The 22,883-nt window shown below is 38.1% G+C and overlaps 1 protein-coding gene across 1 annotated transcript in view; it reads left to right on the plus strand.

The window, feature by feature from the left end:
• Cht5 (Chitinase 5) overlaps positions 1–22,760 on the plus strand; it is a 57,514-nt gene extending 34,754 nt beyond the window's left edge. Inside the window, exons 4-11 of the mRNA XM_083111759.1 lie at positions 765–930; positions 3,108–3,330; positions 3,964–4,087; positions 4,895–5,092; positions 6,751–6,832; positions 7,595–7,806; positions 18,758–19,021; positions 21,673–22,760. Coding sequence (XP_082967885.1) covers positions 765–930; positions 3,108–3,330; positions 3,964–4,087; positions 4,895–5,092; positions 6,751–6,832; positions 7,595–7,806; positions 18,758–19,021; positions 21,673–21,804 — 1,401 coding nt within the window. The 3' untranslated portion in view covers positions 21,805–22,760. The remainder of the gene's footprint in view (positions 1–764; positions 931–3,107; positions 3,331–3,963; positions 4,088–4,894; positions 5,093–6,750; positions 6,833–7,594; positions 7,807–18,757; positions 19,022–21,672) is intronic.
• Positions 22,761–22,883: the final 123 nt, after the last annotated feature.

Here is a 22,883-nt window from a genome sequence, read left to right on the forward strand (position 1 = left end):
GCTAGACTGGATATAATAATGTAGCATTTGGTTAAGCCAACCCCTGTTCATGTCCCAAGTCCCCTTTTAGAAAGAGCTTTGATTATGTGGATATTTCCGTATTTGATTAATTGATGCCCAAAAGAAAGATTGAAGGCGTAAGGAAACGCATTTGTAAGGAACGGAATATCATTTAAGCTGAGGGTAGGCCCGCGGAGATAGTTATGCTAACTCTGCGGCAAAGGAAATGCCAATGGTTAAGCCATAGATGCGCAATTATGTTTATTTAGAGATTTGTTAATTTGGTCTATGCAAGACACACATGGAAACGCAATGTAGATATGTATACTATATATAACTACGTATAATAAACCAATATATCCTACTAGAATGTTATGATTCAAGGAACTACGGTACTGTCCATTTAAAACCAATTGTATATTTGCTGTACATGTGTAAACGAATCAGGGACATAAAATAGAAATTGTTATGTGAAACCCCCCTTTCGTAATTCCGGCGCAAATATAATCTGCTCGCTTGGCACCCAGGGTGAGGTGAGAGGAGAGATTGAGGGATTAAAGCAGGAAGAAATCCTAAGGGTCGGAAAGAAACAAGGGAGTGGGGGGGGGCGAACTCTCACACTGCTTAGTTAGCATAGGAAACCTGCGATAATATTCAGTTGGAGCTTCCGTGATGAAAAATGATCAGTTTATGATAACTGTCTAATACAGTGCTTAACTTATACTATCAGCAATATTGAATCAACGTTCCAATTCTATTCCTAGAACGACGTCGAGATGAGCGGCTTCTCCAACTTCACCGCCTTGAAGAAGAAATACCCGGCGCTGAAGACCGAGCTGGCGGTGGGGGGCTGGGCCGAGGGGGGTCGCAAGTACTCGCAGATGGTTGGCGTCAAGCAGAGGAGGGACAGCTTCATCAGGAGCGTTGTAGGCAAGTATCAGTGATATGTAGGTCTCGGAAGTTGAGGAAACATCCTTTTTTTTCTCCTAGTGTCCGAAGACGAGGCCCAACATAATATATGTTCATTTTGGGTCATTGTAGGCCAGAAAAAGGTGGGTTTTATTTGTCCTTTTTTGACTTTTTCGGCTTATTGGTCCTTTTTTAGTCTTTTTTAAGGTCTTAACGGCTTTTTTTTGCAACTTTAACCTTATGTCGACTACGTTTTTACTGCCCATTTTCAATTCCAATCATCATCAGTTCATCATCACCTCTTAAACATCCTTTCTGTAGTAAAGAAATAAAGAAATAGCTATACTTGAACCATCCCTGAAACGAGATAAAAACATTTTTGGACGACTGAAATAGGATAATAAGTCCTATTTCTGTAACCCTAGTGTGGTTAGGCCAAATATGATTCTTCAAATATGATTTTTCAAATTATGTTAATCTAAAAAATATATAATGTCTGAAAGAAGATGCATTTCATTCATATAGTTTTTTCGCACTGTGTGTTCCATACCACCAGAATTTTGTATTTTTTTATTCATTAAATATGTAATTAAAACTGAAGTTATTACTTAATTTGGATCACATTTATACGTCTTTTATTTCAGTTTTTAGGCCATTTTTTTATATTTTTAGGTCTTTTTATAGGTCTTTTCTTTTTTGGCTATTTTAAGGTCTTCAACTTCTGAGCCATAGTGATATGTGTCGCCAGAAATATTTGGACAAGGTTTCAAGCCATTGATACACGTAATCAAATAACGATTGTAAATTATTAAAATAAAGCTATCGTTATTCCAAATTTATTATCATACACTCGAGGTTTTTTGAATATACACAACAATTGTCCTAATTTTTTGTACATTTCATACTATCCTGAAATGCATAATTATTTTGTTATTTACTTTTAAATTCATTGTTCAACAAAAAATAAACTTTAAAAATTAAGGGTAAATTTTAGTCTTACGTTCTGTGGCATCTCACATAAAAAATCTAATTTCTGGAATTTTGAAAACACTGAAACCATTTGGATCTTTGGATTAAATGGTGTGATATGAAAATCAACCTGATTCTTGTATTTTACACTCAATTTTTCGATCTGAAGCATCTTTTATTTTCGCTATTATGTTCGAATACAAGCTAACCGAACTGGATTTCAGTTATTAACTATAAAAGTAAGTTTTTGCTCCCAACCGACGCACATATTCACAACAAAAACTAAGGTAGGCTAATACGCAATGACGTCATCACAAAGAGACAAAAGTGTACTCATAGCATTCACAAGGGTCGTGGCAGTAGACAGAAAACACTTTCTGGGAGAGTTCACCCACAATTGATCATATACTCTACAGCTCTACAGCATTATATACTATAGCCACTATGCACTACACAAGCATGTTTCTTATTTGACCGAATGTAGGTTAAATCTACAGTACATACTACGCCGACGGCTATTTATAGGAAGTGGGGAGGGCGGGAGCGGAGCTAGCAAGGCCTGATATTCGAACTCTTGTCAAAAGGGAATATTTCAACAACACAGCGAATTTAAATGTCGGAAAGGGAATTTTGAGTCTGAAGCAGGGGCAACACTGGAAAGAGGACGGCCAGAGATAAGTAGAGAGGTCGTGGATGGGGTGTGATTTCAAAAATTAAACCTGTTCCGCAAAAGTTTCGGGAAATCCAAACGTTTGGAAATTCTTTCTGGATTGTCTAAGTCAGGGTTCTTGATTGGTTGATTTGGTTTATTTGACTTCGCATTTCTGCCATATTTGGCTAATCTCGAAGATGAGGATGAGTGATGATGTGATGAAATTGATGAAAGGACTCACAAAAAAACATCCATGTCGGGATTCGAACCCAGGACCCCTGGCGTCGTAACGCGCTGTGCAAGCCACTCCGGCACAGTAAGCGTGAGTTCTGTTAGAATTCTCCACCTGTTGTATTTTTGTAAAGCTTTGAACAAGTATTTGAAAATAAGTTTCCAATTTTGATTTCTGAACTTGCATTAATCCAACATACGAGAAGTTTCTTGGGGGGGGGGGTGCTTTTGAACACTACCTCCCTCTAAGCATGGCTATGGAAAGTATACAAATTATTTCAGAAAGACACGTGAAGGTTAATAGAATAAGAAAGTATTTTTGACTCCAAAATGTTTTCTTCTACAGAATATATGAATCGATACGGTTTCGACGGCTTCGACCTTGACTGGGAGTATCCAGGAGCAGCGGACAGAGGCGGGACCTTCAAGGACAAGGACAATTTCTTCTACTTTGTGGAGGAGCTTCGACGGGCTTTCGATGCAGAGGGTAAAGGCTGGGAGATAACAATAGCCGTTCCTTTGGCCAAATTCCGCTTGCAGGAAGGATATCATGTACCGGAGCTTTGCGAGTAAGTATATCGAACACAATTACCGCTCTCCCCCTTTTGTGCAGCTGAAACCTCCCCACAGGGATGCACAGAGAAGGTTTCGATCCCAGATTTTCACTCACCCTAGGACGGGAAAAAGAAACTCACCCCAAAGGGTGAGAATTCTGAGTACTCCGACCTTTGAAAGCTCGGAAGGCACTCAAAAGTCAACCTCACTTCCATCCAGGGTGCGAAATCCTGGGGGGACGGGGTGAATTCCCTCCCACCAACAATCTTGGCCTCAAAAGTCCTCCCCACCAAAAATTTCCCGGGTGGAGAGTTTCTGCTATAACAAACAAAAGGTAAGGAATTACTTTTAATTTCCAATATACTTTACTAAGAATAATAACGAAAAGACACACAAATAGTGTGGTTGTGAGTGTTGAATGCCCCCCCCTCTTGTGAGATCATTAACAAATCTACATCAACAAGCATTTACCATACATTTCTAAGCTAGAGACATACACATTGAGACCTAGACAAAACGAGACACAGGATCGAAAACGAGAGGAACATATTTAATTCGAGACGAGAATGAGAAACTACCAAATCTCATCTCGTCTCGAAACTTTCCCGATGTTTCATTTCATTAATGAGGCTGTTCTTTTTTCACAGACTCCTAGATGCCGTTCATGTCATGGCGTACGATCTCAGAGGAAACTGGGCTGGATTCGCAGATGTCCACAGCCCCCTCTACAAGAGGCCTCACGACCAATGGGCGTACGAGAAACTAAATGTGGTGAGTGCACCTTCAAGGACGTAATTAGATGGGTCGAAACCCCCAAAAGGGTTACCAACTAATGCAAGTGAATCTACTGTAAAAAAAACTAAAATAGTATTTCAGCACCATAAGGTAAAAGTATAACTCTACCGACTTCCCGTCAGTCCGCGCTGAGTCACGTGGACGCTGTTGCCAATACACTCTTGCCGTCTGCGTCTCAGAATATTTCGCACGATGCTTTTATTGCCTGCTTTTGAACATTCGGCACCACCTCCCTCGCACCCGAACGTAAATCTCTTCCATGTCGAAATCCTCCTAGAAGCACCATCACCATAACAAACAAACCTGCCATGTCGCACACGTATTCTCTTTTGAGCCACACAGCGCCAGCAAGGTGAGGAAGCCATAACAGAGGCCACTGACCCTTTGAAAAAGGGTGCTGCGAGTTTGGCAACTGCGGTGGCCAGTTCAACGACGTGGTTGGTTTTCTGTGACACAGCCCCCTACTGCCGTCTGCTCTTTTGGGCGGGAAAGGGGTAGAATTGTGCCTTTTGCCCTTAATACCTGTACGATGCCGTTTAATAACCATTACATGAATATTACTATTCCATTCCGATGAATCAGTTTTCACATAACAATCAGGAAATTAATTTCCATCAGCTGGAAACAATTTTGTTGGCTTAAAAATATTGCTTTTTTTATTTATATGAATGTTATATCATGATGTAATCTCATGTTATTATGATAACATTGTGTATGTTACATCTTTGTACAGCTTGTGAAGCTTAATACTTCATTCATGTACCTCGTGACACTTTTTCACAGCATGATGGTCTGCAACTATGGGTGGATATGGGTTGCTCACCTGACAAGCTTGTCGTCGGAGTTCCCTTCTATGGTCGTACGTTTACTCTCAGCAGCAGCAACACAAACTACAACCTCGGGACATACATCAACAAGGAGGCCGGGGGTGGGGCCCCTGGAAACTACACCAACGCCAAAGGGTTTCTTGCATATTATGAGGTAAGTGTGTTTTCGTGGTAAGAAACTCCGATCCAAGATCGCGGTACAAAAAAAAACTTCTATCTTTAGTGGTGAAATTCCATTAATACCCTTACTAATATTTCTTTAGTATAATATTACATTACCTTTTTAAGGTCAACAAGAGTTAAAATAACTCACAGTGGCAAAGATAATAGTAGGCAAATTGTCTTGCTCTATTTTTTATTATTTTTATTCTACATCCTGTGTTGTTTTTTTTCATTCATTGGTTTCTGCCTAATTGGCAGGTTTTTCACTGCAATCTCCAGCTTTCCCTATTCTCTGCCTTACGCTTCGTAATAGCATACGACCCAGTTAATTTAATATCATCCATAATCTGATATCTCTTTCTTCCACGGACTTTCCCTTCTTCAACCATTCCCTCCAAGGCATCCCTTAGCAGGCAGTTCCTTCTTAGACAGTGTCCTAACCAGTTTCTTTTCCTCTTCTTGATGGTCTGCATCATAGATCTTTCTTCACCAACTCTTTTCAGTAGGGCTTCGTTTCTTACCTTGTCTGTCCATTTTACATGCTCCATTTTTCGCCATGTCAACTTTTCAAAAGCTTCGAGTCGTTTCTCTTCATTTCTTCTCAACGTCCAGGTTTCTGCACGTTGTTGTGTAATTCTGTTGATGTGAAGCAGATGTCTGCTTAGTGATGTTTTTGTTTCAAATATTTTGTACATCACTAGGGCCAGGGACTTTGTTATAACATTTTTACTTGGCATCGGATCTAATACTGGGGTGAGATCTTTACATATCCAATGAAAATCAGGCCGAAATAGACCAACTTCATAAGGCGTATTTTGATATTTTACCAATTTCGTGTTTTTACCACTTAATTATTCAATTTTCTCGTAACAAGACATATTTCTGAATAATTGTCTTGCATATAATCGGTTATTTTATAATTTTTTCTTCGTACCTTTAGCACAATGGATAGTTTATAATATCGATGGCAGGGTAAGGCAATTACGGACGAAGAAATTAAACCAGATGTCGTTTTTTCTTACCAACTAGTAAAGCACAATGATACCCTCTTTTTTTTTAAATCCTGCCAACAATTGATAGCTGTGCGAGCACGAGTATTTTCCCATTACACTCTTCCGTTAAAGGGATTCTGACTTCATTTAATACCCGCGGCGATTGGGTTCTAAAACCCGGGGGGGCAAGGTGCCAAAACTGGGGGGGGGCAAAGACATTATATTTCCCTTTGTAGAAAGGTTTAACATAGTGCGGGGACAAAAGTGGCGGGCAACTGCCCCCCTCGCTTCCATAATCGCCGCCACTGTCCCACCCCTACCCTGGAATATACTGACTTTCCGTATAATGAGAAGTACTGTTGTGCATATTTTTGTCTTTACCGGGAATATTTCTGCATTTTTATGACATATTTTACATTTTTTATGACAATTTTACCCGGGCCCTAATCATCGCATTGTGGAATACAGATTTCATGACTGAAAATGGTCATGGACAATTTGCCTACTGTGACATTTGCCGTGAGCAAATATAATAGTGCTCACGCTATCATCAATATAAACAGTATGTATCGGCAATCGTAGTAAATTAATTTTCATTGTGACGAAATTATCACATACCACACGTTCTTATAATAATTAACGTTTCTCCGTTTCCCAGATATGTAATGACCTGCAGGAGGAAGACAGCGAATGGACAGAAAAATGGGACGACGTTGGAAAATGTCCCTACGCTTACAAAGGTATTTACTTTTATCATTATTTGTAACTTTGTAAAAGATAAGTCTGCTAATAATGCATTTGAATGCTCATGTTATCATGTGGAGTATATGGAATGAAGACACTTGAGTAAGCCTAGTTTTATAATCATGTAACGTGGGAGGAAGGGCAAAAATTGGCAAGTCTGTCTTCTTTGCTAAGGTAAAAGCATTTTTCGTGAAATCGCTGAAGGATTTTAAACGCAGAATACATATGAACCTCGTTCATACTTTCGTTCAGAGGCATCTCGTGAATGCATGCGGTGCATGTTGTGCTTGTGTCAATTGTGGGGAAAAGGACAGCTTGCTCTGCGACGACATTCATGAGCATTTCTACATTCTAATTTCTTCATATAGTAGAAGTATTTATTTTACACAAGAGCGCTGAACTAAGCTTATATTACATTTCTTGGGTCTGAAGTGACGCATGCATCAATTGTGGGAAAAGAATTATTACTTTATTTCACTTCAGATCCAAGAAATGTAATATAAGCTTAGTTCAGCGTTCTCGTGTAAAATAAACACTTCTCCTATATGAAGAAATTAGAATGTAGAAATGCTCATGATTGTCGTCGCAGAGCAAGCTGTCCTTTTTCCCACAATTGACGCATGCGCAGTATGCGTTCATGAGACTCCTGTGCTTTCGTTTCATCGGTATCGTCTCAGCTCTACTAATAATGGTATTGAATGTCTCCCCCCCACCCCCACTGAAAATAAACTTTAACATCGCACTCAAATATGTTTCAGGGAACCAATGGGTTGGGTTCGAGAACCCCAAGAGTGTCCAGATCAAGATGGACTTCATCAAGGAGAAAGGATACGCCGGTGCCATGAACTGGGCCATCGACATGGACGACTTCCAGGGAATATGTGGCGAGAAGAACGCCCTCATAAAGATTCTGCACAACAACATGAAGAACTATGTCGTTCCAACACCTTCCATGTCGACAACACCGAGGGTAAGCCAGTATCTACCTTTGTATTCATAGTTCTCATTGAATAAAATTAGTAGTTTGCATTAGGTATTTAAGGAATTTTTGTTTCAGGGCGTTGTTGGGACACAAATGTTTTCAGTTTAATCCATAATTACCGTTATTCTTATTATAAGTCAATAATAGTTAACTATTAGCGCGTTAAAATGCTATTTTACTCCATGACACTAATAATAGTTCATATATGGTGTGTTGAGAATAACGCCCATCACTATAGTTAATGTATTTTAACCAGGCCCGTAGCTAGAGTTGATCTCCAGGCGGGGCTCGCAGGTTATAAGGGGGGGGGGCTTTGTAACCCAAGTCCAATTTTCAAAAGTTTAACAGTATTAAATGAAGGTAAATTATGTAAGGGGGGACATTAAGTTATTTGAAATTTAGAAATATCATACAAATACTACATTTTTTCTATAGCTTTTAAAACATCGATTCTTGAAGTGTTGACTGCTAGTGAAATCATCCCTTACTGCACACTCAATACTACTTTCGATGATATAGATATTTATATCACAGAAGGAAAAATGTACAATATTCAATCATAATGCCAACAGTACATTCCACCCTCGGCGGAAGCAATGAAACCCTCCATCGTTCCGAAAACGTGGGAGCTTTTTACCTTTGACGCAGATGCGGAGGGAATTTGCATGATGTCAACAAAGTCACAGATTTCTGTCTAACAATTGTAAGTTAGAGGTCGCTACAGGGGTAGCGAAAGTACAGATAAAGAAGCTGCCCTGTGAAAGAACCTTCTGGAGTCTAGAGAAGAGAATCTTCTAAATACTTGCCGCTCCTTTAACTTCTTCTTACAAATGAGATGAAGAAATGTATTAGCTGTTGTTCATGTTCTGTGAATTTATCCTTCACCAAAGCTGTAAGCAAAATAATATCTGCTGTCTACATTTTCACTCTTCACTGCAAACAAATTACGGAAAATAGTTTTGCCTAATGTCAAGGGGGCTGATGGAAGTGCCAGGGGGGGCTGGCGGCAGTTCCAGGTTTGGGGGCTCAGCCCCCCTAGCCCCTGCCTGGCTACGGGCCTGATTTTAACCCTGAATTCTATAATATTGGGTCGGTGCATAAGTTCGTGGCGTTTCATAACATACGTTAACAGGAATACAATAATTAATTAACACAAGAACACAGGTGGTAAGATGAAACATTGTTATTGTAGTCTAACAATACACAGTCACAACAACACTCACTTAGTCAGTAATGTTAATGCAGTCGCCTCAATTGTCAACGACCATCTGCCAACACTGCTGTGTTTTCAGTATATGGCATTAGCCCCGTACACAGCACAAATTGTTTTTGAGTTGAAGAACTCAGTTAGCCAAGTTTCAAGAGCAGCTTCATTAGGAAAGACTTCCTACTGCTGCACTTGACCTCGGTTAAACTCGAAGAGTATGTGCCGAAAATGTTAAACTTTCTCCACTTGACACTCCATTTTAATTAGTATGCAAAATAGACAAAATGTGCTCAGAATCAGAATACACTTTGTTTTTACGAACACAAAACTACAAACTAAGCAGTAACAATGGAATAACGGACAAGGATCTCTTGAGAACGTAGTGTTGACAACCCATAACAAAACGCTACGAACTTATGCACCGACCAATACAATAAAATTGTATAGATACTTTCGTTTTTCAAAGCAAACAAAGCTTTGCGGCCATCTTGCAGCCAATATGGCAGCCATTCACCGCCATTTTCGATCTAGAAATGTATAGTATAATTTTCCTAATGATCTATGCAACAGCACATGAAAAAATACAGACAAGACATTGTGATGTACCTCTGTGACGAAAAATATAGAATGATTTTGAACAAAAATATGTGAGTCCGTAGAAGCAATAAATCAGTAATAAACATGATATACTAAGAAATAAGAAATTTGGAACATCTAAAAATAAGTGTGATATTGTTCACTTACGAATAAAGGTGCAGGTTTTATGTATTTTTATATGTTCTCACAGTTTGTGCAAAAATTGTCCTTTATCTGCGGAGGCATCTAGTGACCATTAGCTGAAATTCTGTAGACCATATTGAATCGTACGAACTTTTTCGTGGTAGAAAGAAAGTATATTGTTATTTTCGGAAGGACCGTCGAATAAGAGTGGCGCTGTACAACACTGACAAGGACATCAAGGGGAACATGTTTTCTTAACATTTTGTTTGTTGAGGATTCATTTTATTGCAACAAACCCTCAAAACGATGAATTTTCTTTACGATTAATGTCAGGTCCTGAGATTTGCCCTATACTGTGATCAGGGCGCTTGATGTTCTGGTTCCTTTAAATAAACCAGGACGTCATTTTCTCATAATTATGGTTCTCCTGTTTCTATGTGCTAAGGAATTTATTTGTTTAATTTTTTTACAATTACATATTCGTCATTTTCATTCACTGGGTATATTTTCCTAGGATTACAGGTTAGGTTACTAAGTGTTCCTAGATTCCAAAAAGAAAAGATATATTTATAATAGGCTGAACCGATACTTTAAAACTGCAATACAGTAAAACCTCGTTAATCCGGACTAATGAGGAGGATAAGTTGACCGGTTTGACGAAAGTCCGGATTAACTTAAATAACCTAAAATAACAGTAGAAAGTGCATTAAAACTCCGTTTATAGCAACAAAATACGTTTATTATGGTGTATTTAAAGGGCATAGGCCTAAATACACTATACAGTACAGTAAAATGTAAAGCAATACGATAATGCAGTGCTTCTAACCACATTTAAAACGTTGCTTTTTTTTCCTGTCCGGATTAAGCGAAGCCCATCTTATCGGGGTCCGAATTAACGAGGTTTTACTGTAATCAAAAATCTGTTCAAAATATTGATCAATATTGGTGTGTAAATATTCTTGTGGAATTATATGCATCAAACTACCAAGAAATGACTGTTGCCTCTGAATAATTTCAGTATGCTGATTCAAAAAATGAAATCCATTTTTACCCATCACGTGTAGTTTTTTTCAGAAAATAGAAATATATATATATATATATATATACTGCCTTAATTTCACAATAAAATGTGTAGTTCCATGATTTCCTCAATAGATTGATATGAACCTCACGGCTCATATCCATGTGCCGTTAATTATTCTGGGTTATTTTATATTAGTTAGTTCTTATTATTTGATATTTAATATTTCATATTTCATAATTTTTGATAAATAGAAAGATTATTACTAGACTTATATAATCCACTAATATTTTCTTTATTGTAACAATAAGTGTAAACGCAGCCTAATGTAATAATCTATATGTTAATTTTCTGACCGAATCTTTAATATTGGATATGTAAATCTGTGTTCTTTCACGGCAGAAAAATGTTTATGATTTAGATTGACATAGATTTCGTTTAACAACAATGGGAAGATCGAATCTGTTCTTTTAAGTTTAATGTATTCAATAAGGTTCAAGTTGCAACGGGGAATGATTAGAGTTTAGTCCTTATTAACAGAGATGAATCGTTCCCCTTATACAATTTTATTTGGTTTTGCTGCAACGTGGAAATTAGTTAAACTTTGATATTGAGATTGTGAATATAGACATTGATGAGTATTTAGTTTTTGGAAATGTCGCAAGTCGCGCTGTGCAAATTACGTAATGCTTAACAAGTGAGCATCGATTGGAAAGGTATATAAGTAAATGCGGAGCTTAGTTTGCACGCATTCCATCAGCGTCGGCTCTACGATATATACATCTAATGACACTTGGGAATAAAGATACCTGTATTTCGCCAAGCACAATTTATACTTCGAAATTTATAATGTTATGGAACGACAGGTTAGGATCGGCCGAAATCCTTCGAGGTTAATGACGCCTGCCTATTGGACATGTATGTGTCACTGTTGACCCATATATTCTCATTCTTACGGATAAATGATAGAATTTCAGATCTTCGAACTTTATTTTGGCTTTCTTCAAAATTTATTCAACGTAGATTTATTTGGGCAAGGAAGCAAGACTAGACATGTAATGCAATATGTCTCGTTTTTCAATGGAAATGTCATCATTGGCGTGTATCTTGATGCAAGCTCTGCCTATTAACGTTTCTCGATCCCAAGTACTCAGTGGAGCCCGTAGATTCTATTCTGCTTAAATCCTGCCCGTATTAATATCGATACTCGTGACACATTTTGGTCGCAATACTGTAGGAAGGGGCACGTACGAAAGTTTTTGTCTGCTACTGAATGGTAGGCCGTAAGCTTCGTCTACGGTTGCAAAAATGACAGGGTTCTCTTCCCTGGTACGGCTTCCTCCTAGCGACACACATACACACGTAACTATTCCCTGCACATATACATATTTGGATTTTTTCCCCATGGAGACATGCAGCAAATTAGAATTCTGGATTCATCGAATCGAATACTAACGAACAGGGGATTCTGTATTTCTTTTAAATTTAAGGATATTCATGGACTGTAAATTGTAACTTGAGTGTAATGTAAGCTTTCGTATGTATTGGAAATAAACCATCTCCTGGATAAAAATGAATGAAAAGAAAGGTCAAAGTAACCTCCCAGAAGATGCAGTTGCCAATCTTAAAATTTGAGAAGAGTCGTTCATTTATTTTATGATTCACCAACAACACCCTTAAGTTCTCAATGCTTTATTCACCAAGCCCGTACCTGAGAGGGGTCAGAGTATCCCATTTAGCCGTCTGAGTTTTAGCCGAGGTGAAATTAGAACATAAAGTATTTGGAAGATTGAGGCAGGCTAGGATTACCATAATTCTGTGTGTGTGTTACTGAAAGGCTATCTATAGTGGAGAGTGAAATAACACACAGTTATAGTTATATGAACATACATATATATATTACGCAGATGAATTGCGTCTTACATAAAGCTAAGGTCAACCCTCATGCGTGAATAAGCGCGCGTAACGGCCATAGTAAGTCTCGCAGGTAGGTAAGACGAGCAGAGCCGCGCTCGCTGTGAAAGAGGTTGAGTTGACAGTAGCGTCGAGACGTTCGTCGCGTCCAGTAAAGCAGCTGCCGTGCGACCGATCAGTGGTTGTGCGTTTTTCTTCGCCTGTGCCTCATTTGTCTACAGTATATTTGGGTATACAATCTTACGTCCGACCGGAAGTCACGTCGTCCTTTGGCAAGTAGTGGCACAGCTGCCATTGCGTGCGTCCGTGACAATTGGCACCCTAAACGTGGGGCTCGATTGAGAAAAAGATTGGTGAAGGCTAGATTGAGAAAAAGATTGGTGAAAGCTAGATTGAGACGGAAGGAAGATAAACATTTTAATTGAATCCAGAGATGCAGTCCTTTAAGGTACAACACTCAAAGTCCTTTGGATGTTCATCAGTTGTGTCAGAGGCGCAATTATATAACAAGGATCCACTAAAGCTAATGTCTTACGTCCGACCGGAAGTAATTCCAGAAGAAGGGAAGAAAAGGATGGAGTATCAGCGTAAGCTACATGAAATAAATTCAAGAAAATACGTCGAGTGGCAGAGAGAATTCGAAAAGACAGAACAAGATATGTACAGAGAAATACAAACAGAGAAACTAATTTCAGAAGTTGTGTCCGAGCAGATCCAACCTTTGGAGGATTCGCTGCGTGAACACGTGACAAAAGAAATTGCCGACTTGAAGAAATATCTGAAAGAAGAGATGTCTTTGCAGTTTTCCCTGTTGAGGAAGTCGTTAACCGCAGAACTCTCTGGGACAAACGTAAAAGAAGTTGAGGAAATTGCTGGCATTAAAGACTTCAAGAATCCTATAGGAATTCAAGATGGTGGTCGAGATCCGTTGCTCTCTACGATGATGCAAGGCGCCGTGCATGTGCAGAGAGATGTAATGGATGTGGCGGTACAAACTGAAGAAGAAATCGAGATGTGTAACCTTTGCGGTTGTCGCAAAGAATCCCGAATGGACTTAATTATAAAGACTATGAAAATGCAAGTGCCTGTAGAAGAAAAACCGGAATGTTCCCGAACAATATGTGAAGGTGATGGTTTAAGTGAGATTAGTCTGGACGATGAAATGTTGGTGGATCTAACCATATCGCCAAGACTTTATGACGAACTTAGTGCCCTTGGTGAAGAGTCAGTTTGGAGTGAAATGTAAGAAATCAGTGAGGTAGACTCGAAAGGAAATTTTCCTTTAGTGTGTGAAATCGATTAAGGTTCTAATCAGAATCTTAAGGAGAAGATTTCCGAGCAAATCGCTGGAAAGCAACTGAAGTTTGAAGAACTTGTTAGCCGTATGGTTGCAGAACTTAAGTATGTGGGCAGCCGTAGCAAATTAAAGAAAAGGCTGATGAAACATGTTTGTGTCAATAAGGGCATTGTTTGCATGAAAGTTCCTTGAAATTTAAAGGAAATGTTATGACTAACACTCCAGGTGTTTGGTGTATATAATATGTTTGTAATACCCATAGATATTTAATGGTTTTAGTGGATGTCTGTACCTGTAAATATTCCTTTGTATTAATATTGCGTATTATTTAGTATTTTTGTGAAAAAAAAGGGTAATTCGTATAGTGCATATTCTCTGTAAATCGTTCTTCTCCTTCATTTATATATGTATATATGTATTTCGTCCAAGAAACGATTTTCAAAGTGGGGGCCATATGATATGAACCTCACGGCTCATATCCATGTGCCGTTAATTATTCTGGGTTATTTTATATTAGTTAGTTCTTATTATTTGATATTTAATATTTCATATTTCATAATTTTTGATAAATAGAAAGATTATTACTAGACTTATATAATCCACTAATATTTTCTTTATTGTAACAATAAGTGTAAACGCAGCCTAATGTAATAATCTATATGTTAATTTTCTGACCGAATCTTTAATATTGGATATGTAAATCTGTGTTCTTTCACGGCAGAAAAATGTTTATGATTTAGATTGACATAGATTTCGTTTAACAACAATGGGAAGATCGAATCTGTTCTTTTAAGTTTAATGTATTCAATAAGGTTCAAGTTGCAACGGGGAATGATTAGAGTTTAGTCCTTATTAACAGAGATGAATCGTTCCCCTTATACAATTTTATTTGGTTTTGCTGCAACGTGGAAATTAGTTAAACTTTGATATTGAGATTGTGAATATAGACATTGATGAGTATTTAGTTTTTGGAAATGTCGCAAGTCGCGCTGTGCAAATTACGTAATGCTTAACAAGTGAGCATCGATTGGAAAGGTATATAAGTAAATGCGGAGCTTAGTTTGCACGCATTCCATCAGCGTCGGCTCTACGATATATACATCTAATGACACTTGGGAATAAAGATACCTGTATTTCGCCAAGCACAATTTATACTTCGAAATTTATAATGTTATGGGACGACAGGTTAGGATCGGCCGAAATCCTTCGAGGTTAATGACGCCTGCCTATTGGACATGTATGTGTCACTGTTGACCCATATATTCTCATTCTTACGGATAAATGATAGAATTTCAGATCTTCGAACTTTATTTTGGCTTTCTTCAAAATTTATTCAACGTAGATTTATTTGGGCAAGGAAGCAAGACTAGACATGTAATGCAATATGTCTCGTTTTTCAATGGAAATGTCATCATTGGCGTGTATCTTGATGCAAGCTCTGCCTATTAACGTTTCTCGATCCCAAGTACTCAGTGGAGCCCGTAGATTCTATTCTGCTTAAATCCTGCCCGTATTAATATCGATACTCGTGACACATTTTGGTCGCAATACTGTAGGAAGGGGCACGTACGAAAGTTTTTGTCTGCTACTGAATGGTAGGCCGTAAGCTTCGTCTACGGTTGCAAAAATGACAGGGTTCTCTTCCCTGGTACGGCTTCCTCCTAGCGACACACATACACACGTAACTATTCCCTGCACATATACATATTTGGATTTTTTCCCCATGGAGACATGCAGCAAATTAGAATTCTGGATTCATCGAATCGAATACTAACGAACAGGGGATTCTGTATTTCTTTTAAATTTAAGGATATTCATGGACTGTAAATTGTAACTTGAGTGTAATGTAAGCTTTCGTATGTATTGGAAATAAACCATCTCCTGGATAAAAATGAATGAAAAGAAAGGTCAAAGTAACCTCCCAGAAGATGCAGTTGCCAATCTTAAAATTTGAGAAGAGTCGTTCATTTATTTTATGATTCACCAACAACACCCTTAAGTTCTCAATGCTTTATTCACCAAGCCCGTACCTGAGAGGGGTCAGAGTATCCCATTTAGCCGTCTGAGTTTTAGCCGAGGTGAAATTAGAACATAAAGTATTTGGAAGATTGAGGCAGGCTAGGATTACCATAATTCTGTGTGTGTGTTACTGAAAGGCTATCTATAGTGGAGAGTGAAATAACACACAGTTATAGTTATATGAACATACATATATATATTACGCAGATGAATTGCGTCTTACATAAAGCTAAGGTCAACCCTCATGCGTGAATAAGCGCGCGTAACGGCCATAGTAAGTCTCGCAGGTAGGTAAGACGAGCAGAGCCGCGCTCGCTGTGAAAGAGGTTGAGTTGACAGTAGCGTCGAGACGTTCGTCGCGTCCAGTAAAGCAGCTGCCGTGCGACCGATCAGTGGTTGTGCGTTTTTCTTCGCCTGTGCCTCATTTGTCTACAGTATATTTGGGTATACAATCTTACGTCCGACCGGAAGTCACGTCGTCCTTGGCAATTGGCACTGCCATTGCGTTCGTGACAATTTGCGATCCCTGTCATTGCGATCGTTTCGTCGTTTTGCGTCCGTGACAAGATGGCTCTGTTTAGATGATGGTAAAATATTGGCTTTTTACAATACAAATTCTCCAATTTTTTACTATAAATGCACATAGAATAGTAAACATTTAATCCACCTTCCATCTTTATAAGACACATTGATATGAAAATTGTAAACCAGTGGCATGGCGTGGGATTTTCAAAAGCGTTTTAGTAGTAGGACATTTAAGGGAGGAGCCGTAAGACTTGGGCGCCTCCCCACCTCATCCCCCCCCCCCCCAATGTCTTCCAAGTAGTTCATATAATATTAATCTGGCACGTCTTCAATTCAATACTAGATTTTGGTAAAGTTATTAATCAGGAAAAAAATGTTGACATAAGGACTGAAGTGAAATCGTAAACATTGGTTGTTGACACAATAATACGTAATTTGATACTTACAGAAACATTGAAGGCTACTTATAGAGCAGATCAATCCGACGACTCTTCTTTGAAAATAGTTATATGATGCTGTGGTCCCAGGTTCGAATCCTTACTTGGGCATGGACGTTTGTGATGTCTATTCATCAATTTCATCATATCATCACTCATCCCCATCTTCGCAAATTAGCCAAAAGTGGCACAAGCGAAGCAAAATCAATCAAATCAAATCAAAAAAGTTCTATGATGCTGTCATAAAGTGAAGTTTTTTATTTGAATTTGAATTTTTGGAAGTCATGGTCCATGTTATCCACACCTGAATTCCACACCTTTTTTTTTCACCCGAAAATAGAGTACATGACCAACTAAAGAGTTTCGACAACTGCGCACATCCACATAACCACGGATAGTCGTTCAATTTTTATCAACAACTTTTCGAACAAAGTAAATATGTATCAGTGTATCAACACCTATTTGTTTTTACCAATAAGTTCATAATAATTGTGAATGTCAATATTGGACATTCACAAACATGACAGTTGTAGAGGAGGGACTCGTCAAGAATTTCTACGCAGTAAGCCTAAGGAAAAAAGGTAAAAAATTCATAACTCTGATATGATCCACATTTTTATGTGACGTCACCAGTAGAAGATATGTCACTAATGTATTTATTTTTGTAAAAGAAAGCGTAATTTCTTTGTTATTATATGTAATATTGCACCCTGTTTGTAATATATATCTTTTGTTTAATTTTTATTGTATTTTATGCTCTGTTATGAGTAGTTTAATGTATCTTCATGTTTGCAAGAGTGCACTATACGAATTTGTATTTCTAAAGATGTATAGATGTCAGTTTTGTTGTAGTATCCTTTTGTAGATAGTGAGTGATTCATCTGTACTTTAATCTGTGTTCTCAAAAAATAGTATAAAAGCGAGGATATCGCGTAAGAATCATCACACTTTTTCGCCACGGATTGACGAAGCTTTTAAACTTAAAAGAGAACTCCTCGGTGTTGTGCATACATCTTGGTATGGTAGTTCGGGGCGCAAGCTAGGCCTATGTGATCATAGGTACGCCGATAGCCATGCATTGATGCTATGCACAATACTGCAACCATTCTACGTCAAATAATAAAGTTAGCCTAAGGATTAATTTGGAAATAAAAGGCTAAAGAGCAAATATTGGCTCAGTTATCATTGCATATCTCTTGGTGTGGTAGTTCGGGGCGCAAGCTAGGTCTATGTGATCCTAGGCTTGCCGATAGCCACGCATTGAGTTTATGCGTTTTAATTGAGTCAATTCATTGACAAAGCGAAATCCTCGCCCTCGTCTCAAGTATAGTTGCATTATAATTGCAATAAATAAAGAATAAAACTTTTCAGTTTATACATACGGCAGTAATGTGGTTTTATTTCTCTGTGCTGTGAATATTGTCTTTGCCTAACACTATCCCTGTACCTGAGAGGAGTCTGTGTACTTCACCGAGTCTCATCGTTCACCGCTGAGTATTATTAAGTTAATATTAATAGTAAAATAATACGACGCGTACGTCAAATTGCCAGAACGTGTCAACTCAAAGGTTCTGAAACTTCAACACAAATTAAACAGCCATGATAGTCTTTGTCTTGAGATAAAAAAAAGTTACATCCATGTAACTTGTCATTAGCATGGCATGGTATATTCAAGTTTAAGTGTAAATCTTTCCAAATGTTGCTTTTATCATGTTATCATGGAAGGTACAGTGTGTCAGGCATGCTCAATCACATTAAGAAATAGATAATTCTGACCTTATTATTTTCCATTCAATTAGCCTGAATGGGCCAGACCTCCAAGCACGTCTCCAGCAACGCCTGGAGGCTCCACTCCAGCAACGCAGAGCAGCACTCAGAGGCCCGTCTCAGCGGCCAGACCGTCCACAACAACAACAACAACAAAGCCATCTACAACAACGCAATCCTCATCCGTCCAAACGTCCTCCACAACAATCAGCAGCGGCACCAATGAGATCCCAGCAGGAGGAGGAAACATCAAATGCCAAGGCAACGAGTATGTGCCACATGAAGACTGTGATAAGGTATGTATCAGTCGTTGGGAGCAATGAGTTGCCTGCATTCAACAAACTACACTCTGTCCAGGGAATCTCTGAAGTAAGCGAACGAAAACAAGTCCTCTGCCTAAGCAGTGACTCGAGAGGGCTCGACCAATGAACACGTGAAGGGAAGCGAGTGCATGGAGGGGGAAATGCGGCTGCAGCTATCATCCGTTTGCAGCAACGCGCACTGTTTTGCTCCACCAATTCGCTTTCTCCCCTTCCCTACCCTTATCTGCAACCTTGCTTCACAGATTCCTGACAGAGTATAGCAGGTGTGCATATTGTAAAAAAATTCAGCCCACAGAAATAACCCCTTTCCATTATAATGATGGTCTGAATAGTATTTTAAAACAATCACGACGTTAAATTTTAGACCAACTTTTGTAATGTGCCTTGCACACTCCTGTTCAAATAAAGAAGCACATACTTCAACTGTTCAACCTTATAAAGCGTGCCATTTTATGTGAACAGGAGTGTACAAAAATTATTACAACATAAAATTTACTACAAAATATGCTGTACAGAATAATTCTTGTTTCCAGCTCTGTGGACTTCACGGGCATAACTTTGAACCCAACTTTTGGGAGGGGAGGAGGGGCTGCATCGAGCTTGGGGCTTAACATTTGGGGATAGTGATGATTGCGCAAAGGTCTGGTCGCCATTTCTAAGCCTTAGATCAAGAAAAAATACTATCAGTTTTGAATTAACAGATACACTTATGAACCGTGAGTTATTCACACATGAGGTTCGCAGGGTTTTTTTCTAGGACTAACAAGAAGCAACATATGAAATTATTAGTGGTGATAGAAAATATATGATTGATTGATTGATTTGTTGGGACTGGACCTACAGTTTAAAGTGGGATCCGAACAACTTGTGCCTCCACCGGGTATCGAACCCGGGACCCCTTGATTACTAGGTGACGACGCTACCACTGCGCCATCGGGGAGGCCGAAAGAAAATATAGTATTTACTGTATGCAACAAAATGATTAAAAAAAGCTATAATAACATATCATTTTTTTAGACATTTATGTTGTTTTATTATTTCAAGGTCATATATTTTAATGCTTACTAAAAAGGTAAAAAAAGGTAAAGTGCTCCCCTGTGAATAGCACCACGCCATGAAGGCGTATAGGGGGTGTGGGAGTAACGCTCCACACTTTCTTGATCCGGTCGTGAGTGGGGGTGATGTGATCAGAATCACGCCCCTGACCGCCTTTACCCCCCCCCCCAGGGTTTCCCCCCAGGTACCCATGTTATTCGACGCTGGATGGGCGCCGGGGCCGCTTCCATCGTTAGAAAAGTTCCCGGAGTTGAACCGGCCGGGGATCGAACCCGGGACCTTTAGCATGGTAGTCAGACGCGTTACCGACTGAGCCAATGCTTACTTATCACTTAATTAGAGCTAACTGATTATGGAAAAATAATTTTGTAACGTTGGATTTTCAAGCTTTATAGCCATTCAAAATTCTGAGATTTCACGTTTATTAGTTATATTATATATATTAATATATAATATATATATATATATATATATTAATAGAGATTATCCAATACAGTTGAACCTTGAAAACTCGAACCTCAACATCTTGAATTCCTTGATAAGTCGAATGTTTTGTAATCCCCTTGAATTGTCCATAACACTCAATATTAATTTTACCTCAACAACTCGAGTAAAACCTTGGTAAGACGAATTTTTGTACAGTTTATGGGATGCCGTTCTAGCTCAATAACTCGAAGGTAGACTATGAAAAACCTTTATGAGTCTAAGTTAAATTCTAATCACCTCTATAACTCGAAGTTTTAGTCGCACGGACCTCAATAAGTCGACGTGTAGGGTGCATACGTTCTTTAGTGATTTCATACAGTATGTACTTGTAGTACATGCATGGGCGTCCGGAAGTGGGGCAAAGGAGGCCGTGGCCCCTCCCTGGAAAATGAAATTCAACCAAAAAGTATGTATTTCACAAATAAAATTTCACTTTAGCCACAATAATATAATTATGTTAATTATTGCATGAACAACAAAAATTCAAATTTAAGCAATGTTTTTTTACGAAGCAACACTATTTGGGGAAAATGCGCCTTGGTCTCCCTCTGAAAAAAATACCTTCCTTGCCCCTCCCTGGAAAAAATCCTGCGGACGTCCATGTATACAAATATTTTACCAAATCAATGTTGTACGTATGTACGAGTACGTAGTGCATTATAAAGTTTTGTTCAATAAAATTTATTTCTACGTACGTTGTACTGTACAGTATACGTATTAACTTAAAATGATGCTACATACGTTATAGGCATACGTAGTGCAGACGTTGAGGAGGGTCAGTAAACTTTAGACCTCTATAACTCGAAGTCGGCGATTTTGGCCCTCAATAACTCGAACCTTGGTAAGTCGAAATCCTTGATACCTCGAATATTTTCTTTTCCACCTCAAGTTCGAGTTTTCAAGGTTCCACTGTATAGATTTATATCAATCTTCTAATGAACATATTAGAATATACCTGGTAAAATAAAATCGAAACTTCCATTGTTAAGTTTAACTGCTACAAATCGATAATTACTTAAATATTTCATGTGCCATTCTCATATTTGTGCCATCAATTACTATTCTTGCACTTTCTTTTGCAGTATTATAGATGCGTGCACGGTAAACCTGTAGAGTTTACATGTCGACCAGGTACCGCATGGAATCAACAGCTGAGCATCTGTGATTGGCCAGAAAATGTCGGCAGAACAGAATGCCGGGAAAAGAAAGATTAACAGAACAGTGGAAGACTCTTAAGTTAATCCTTCTTATTTCATTCTTATCTTATTACATGAAAATATTTATTCACTACGAACACCAAAATGCAAAAGTGAACACTCATGCATTCACTAAATGCACAACATACAAGTAGTAACGAACGTTATGGTTATTTTTGAAAGAAAAACATCATCTCATATCACTGTTCTTTCAAAACACCACATCACTTTATTCTTTAATAAAAAATCCAAAGTCATAAATTTATTTTTACGTGAAATGCTTTTGCAACATGTTCAATGGATTTTCACAGCAATATATAAATGGAACTTACATGAGAGTATGGAATCATTTTAACAGATGTACGAAGAAGCATAACGATAATTAATTAACCAAACTAAATACAGTTAGTTGCTCTACAAGTACTGAATTCTACAAATATTCCAAATTTTCTCAGAAATTAATGTTTATGTTAAATTTTTAAGTATGTTTACATTCATTTAGAAGCAAGCAAATTAATACAAAATATGGTCTATGTATATTAACAATACCAAGCAAATCTCTTAGTGAAATGGTACAAAGTTGATCTCATTAAAAAGAAAACTGCCCATGACTGAACGTCAAAACTATAAATTAGGTTATGTATTAATCATGTCACTGGTCGTTTCTTACCTAAAATATACATTCTTATTATGTTAAGAAGATCTATATTAAATGCAGGAACAATTTGCACCATTTTCTATTATTTTTTCTAATTGGCCTACAGTTTGCTCGTACTCAATGTGATTGTAAGTTTTTGATTAGTGATATTTCTAGACAACTACAAGCATTATTTTGTACAACAGACTATTTATTATAGAGCAACATTTATTCAGATGTGGTACCACTTTTGATATTATTTTTGTGTGATAGTTGTTAGTTGTGTATTCATTATTGTGCCTCACTATTTAAATACCATAATAAAGTATTTTTACTATTAAAATACTATGTTTATTGGTTGTTTGATTTAAGTTACGGTCGATGCTAATAATTTATGTCTATCGTTCGATTCACAACAGGAAACTGCTGGCCGCTACAAAGGTGTAATGTTAGAAGCCTG

The sequence above is a fragment of the Lepisma saccharinum genome, chromosome 25 (assembly GCF_977018435.1).
Source record: "Lepisma saccharinum chromosome 25, izLepSacc3.1, whole genome shotgun sequence".
Classification (NCBI taxonomy): Eukaryota; Metazoa; Arthropoda; class Insecta; order Zygentoma; family Lepismatidae; genus Lepisma; species Lepisma saccharinum.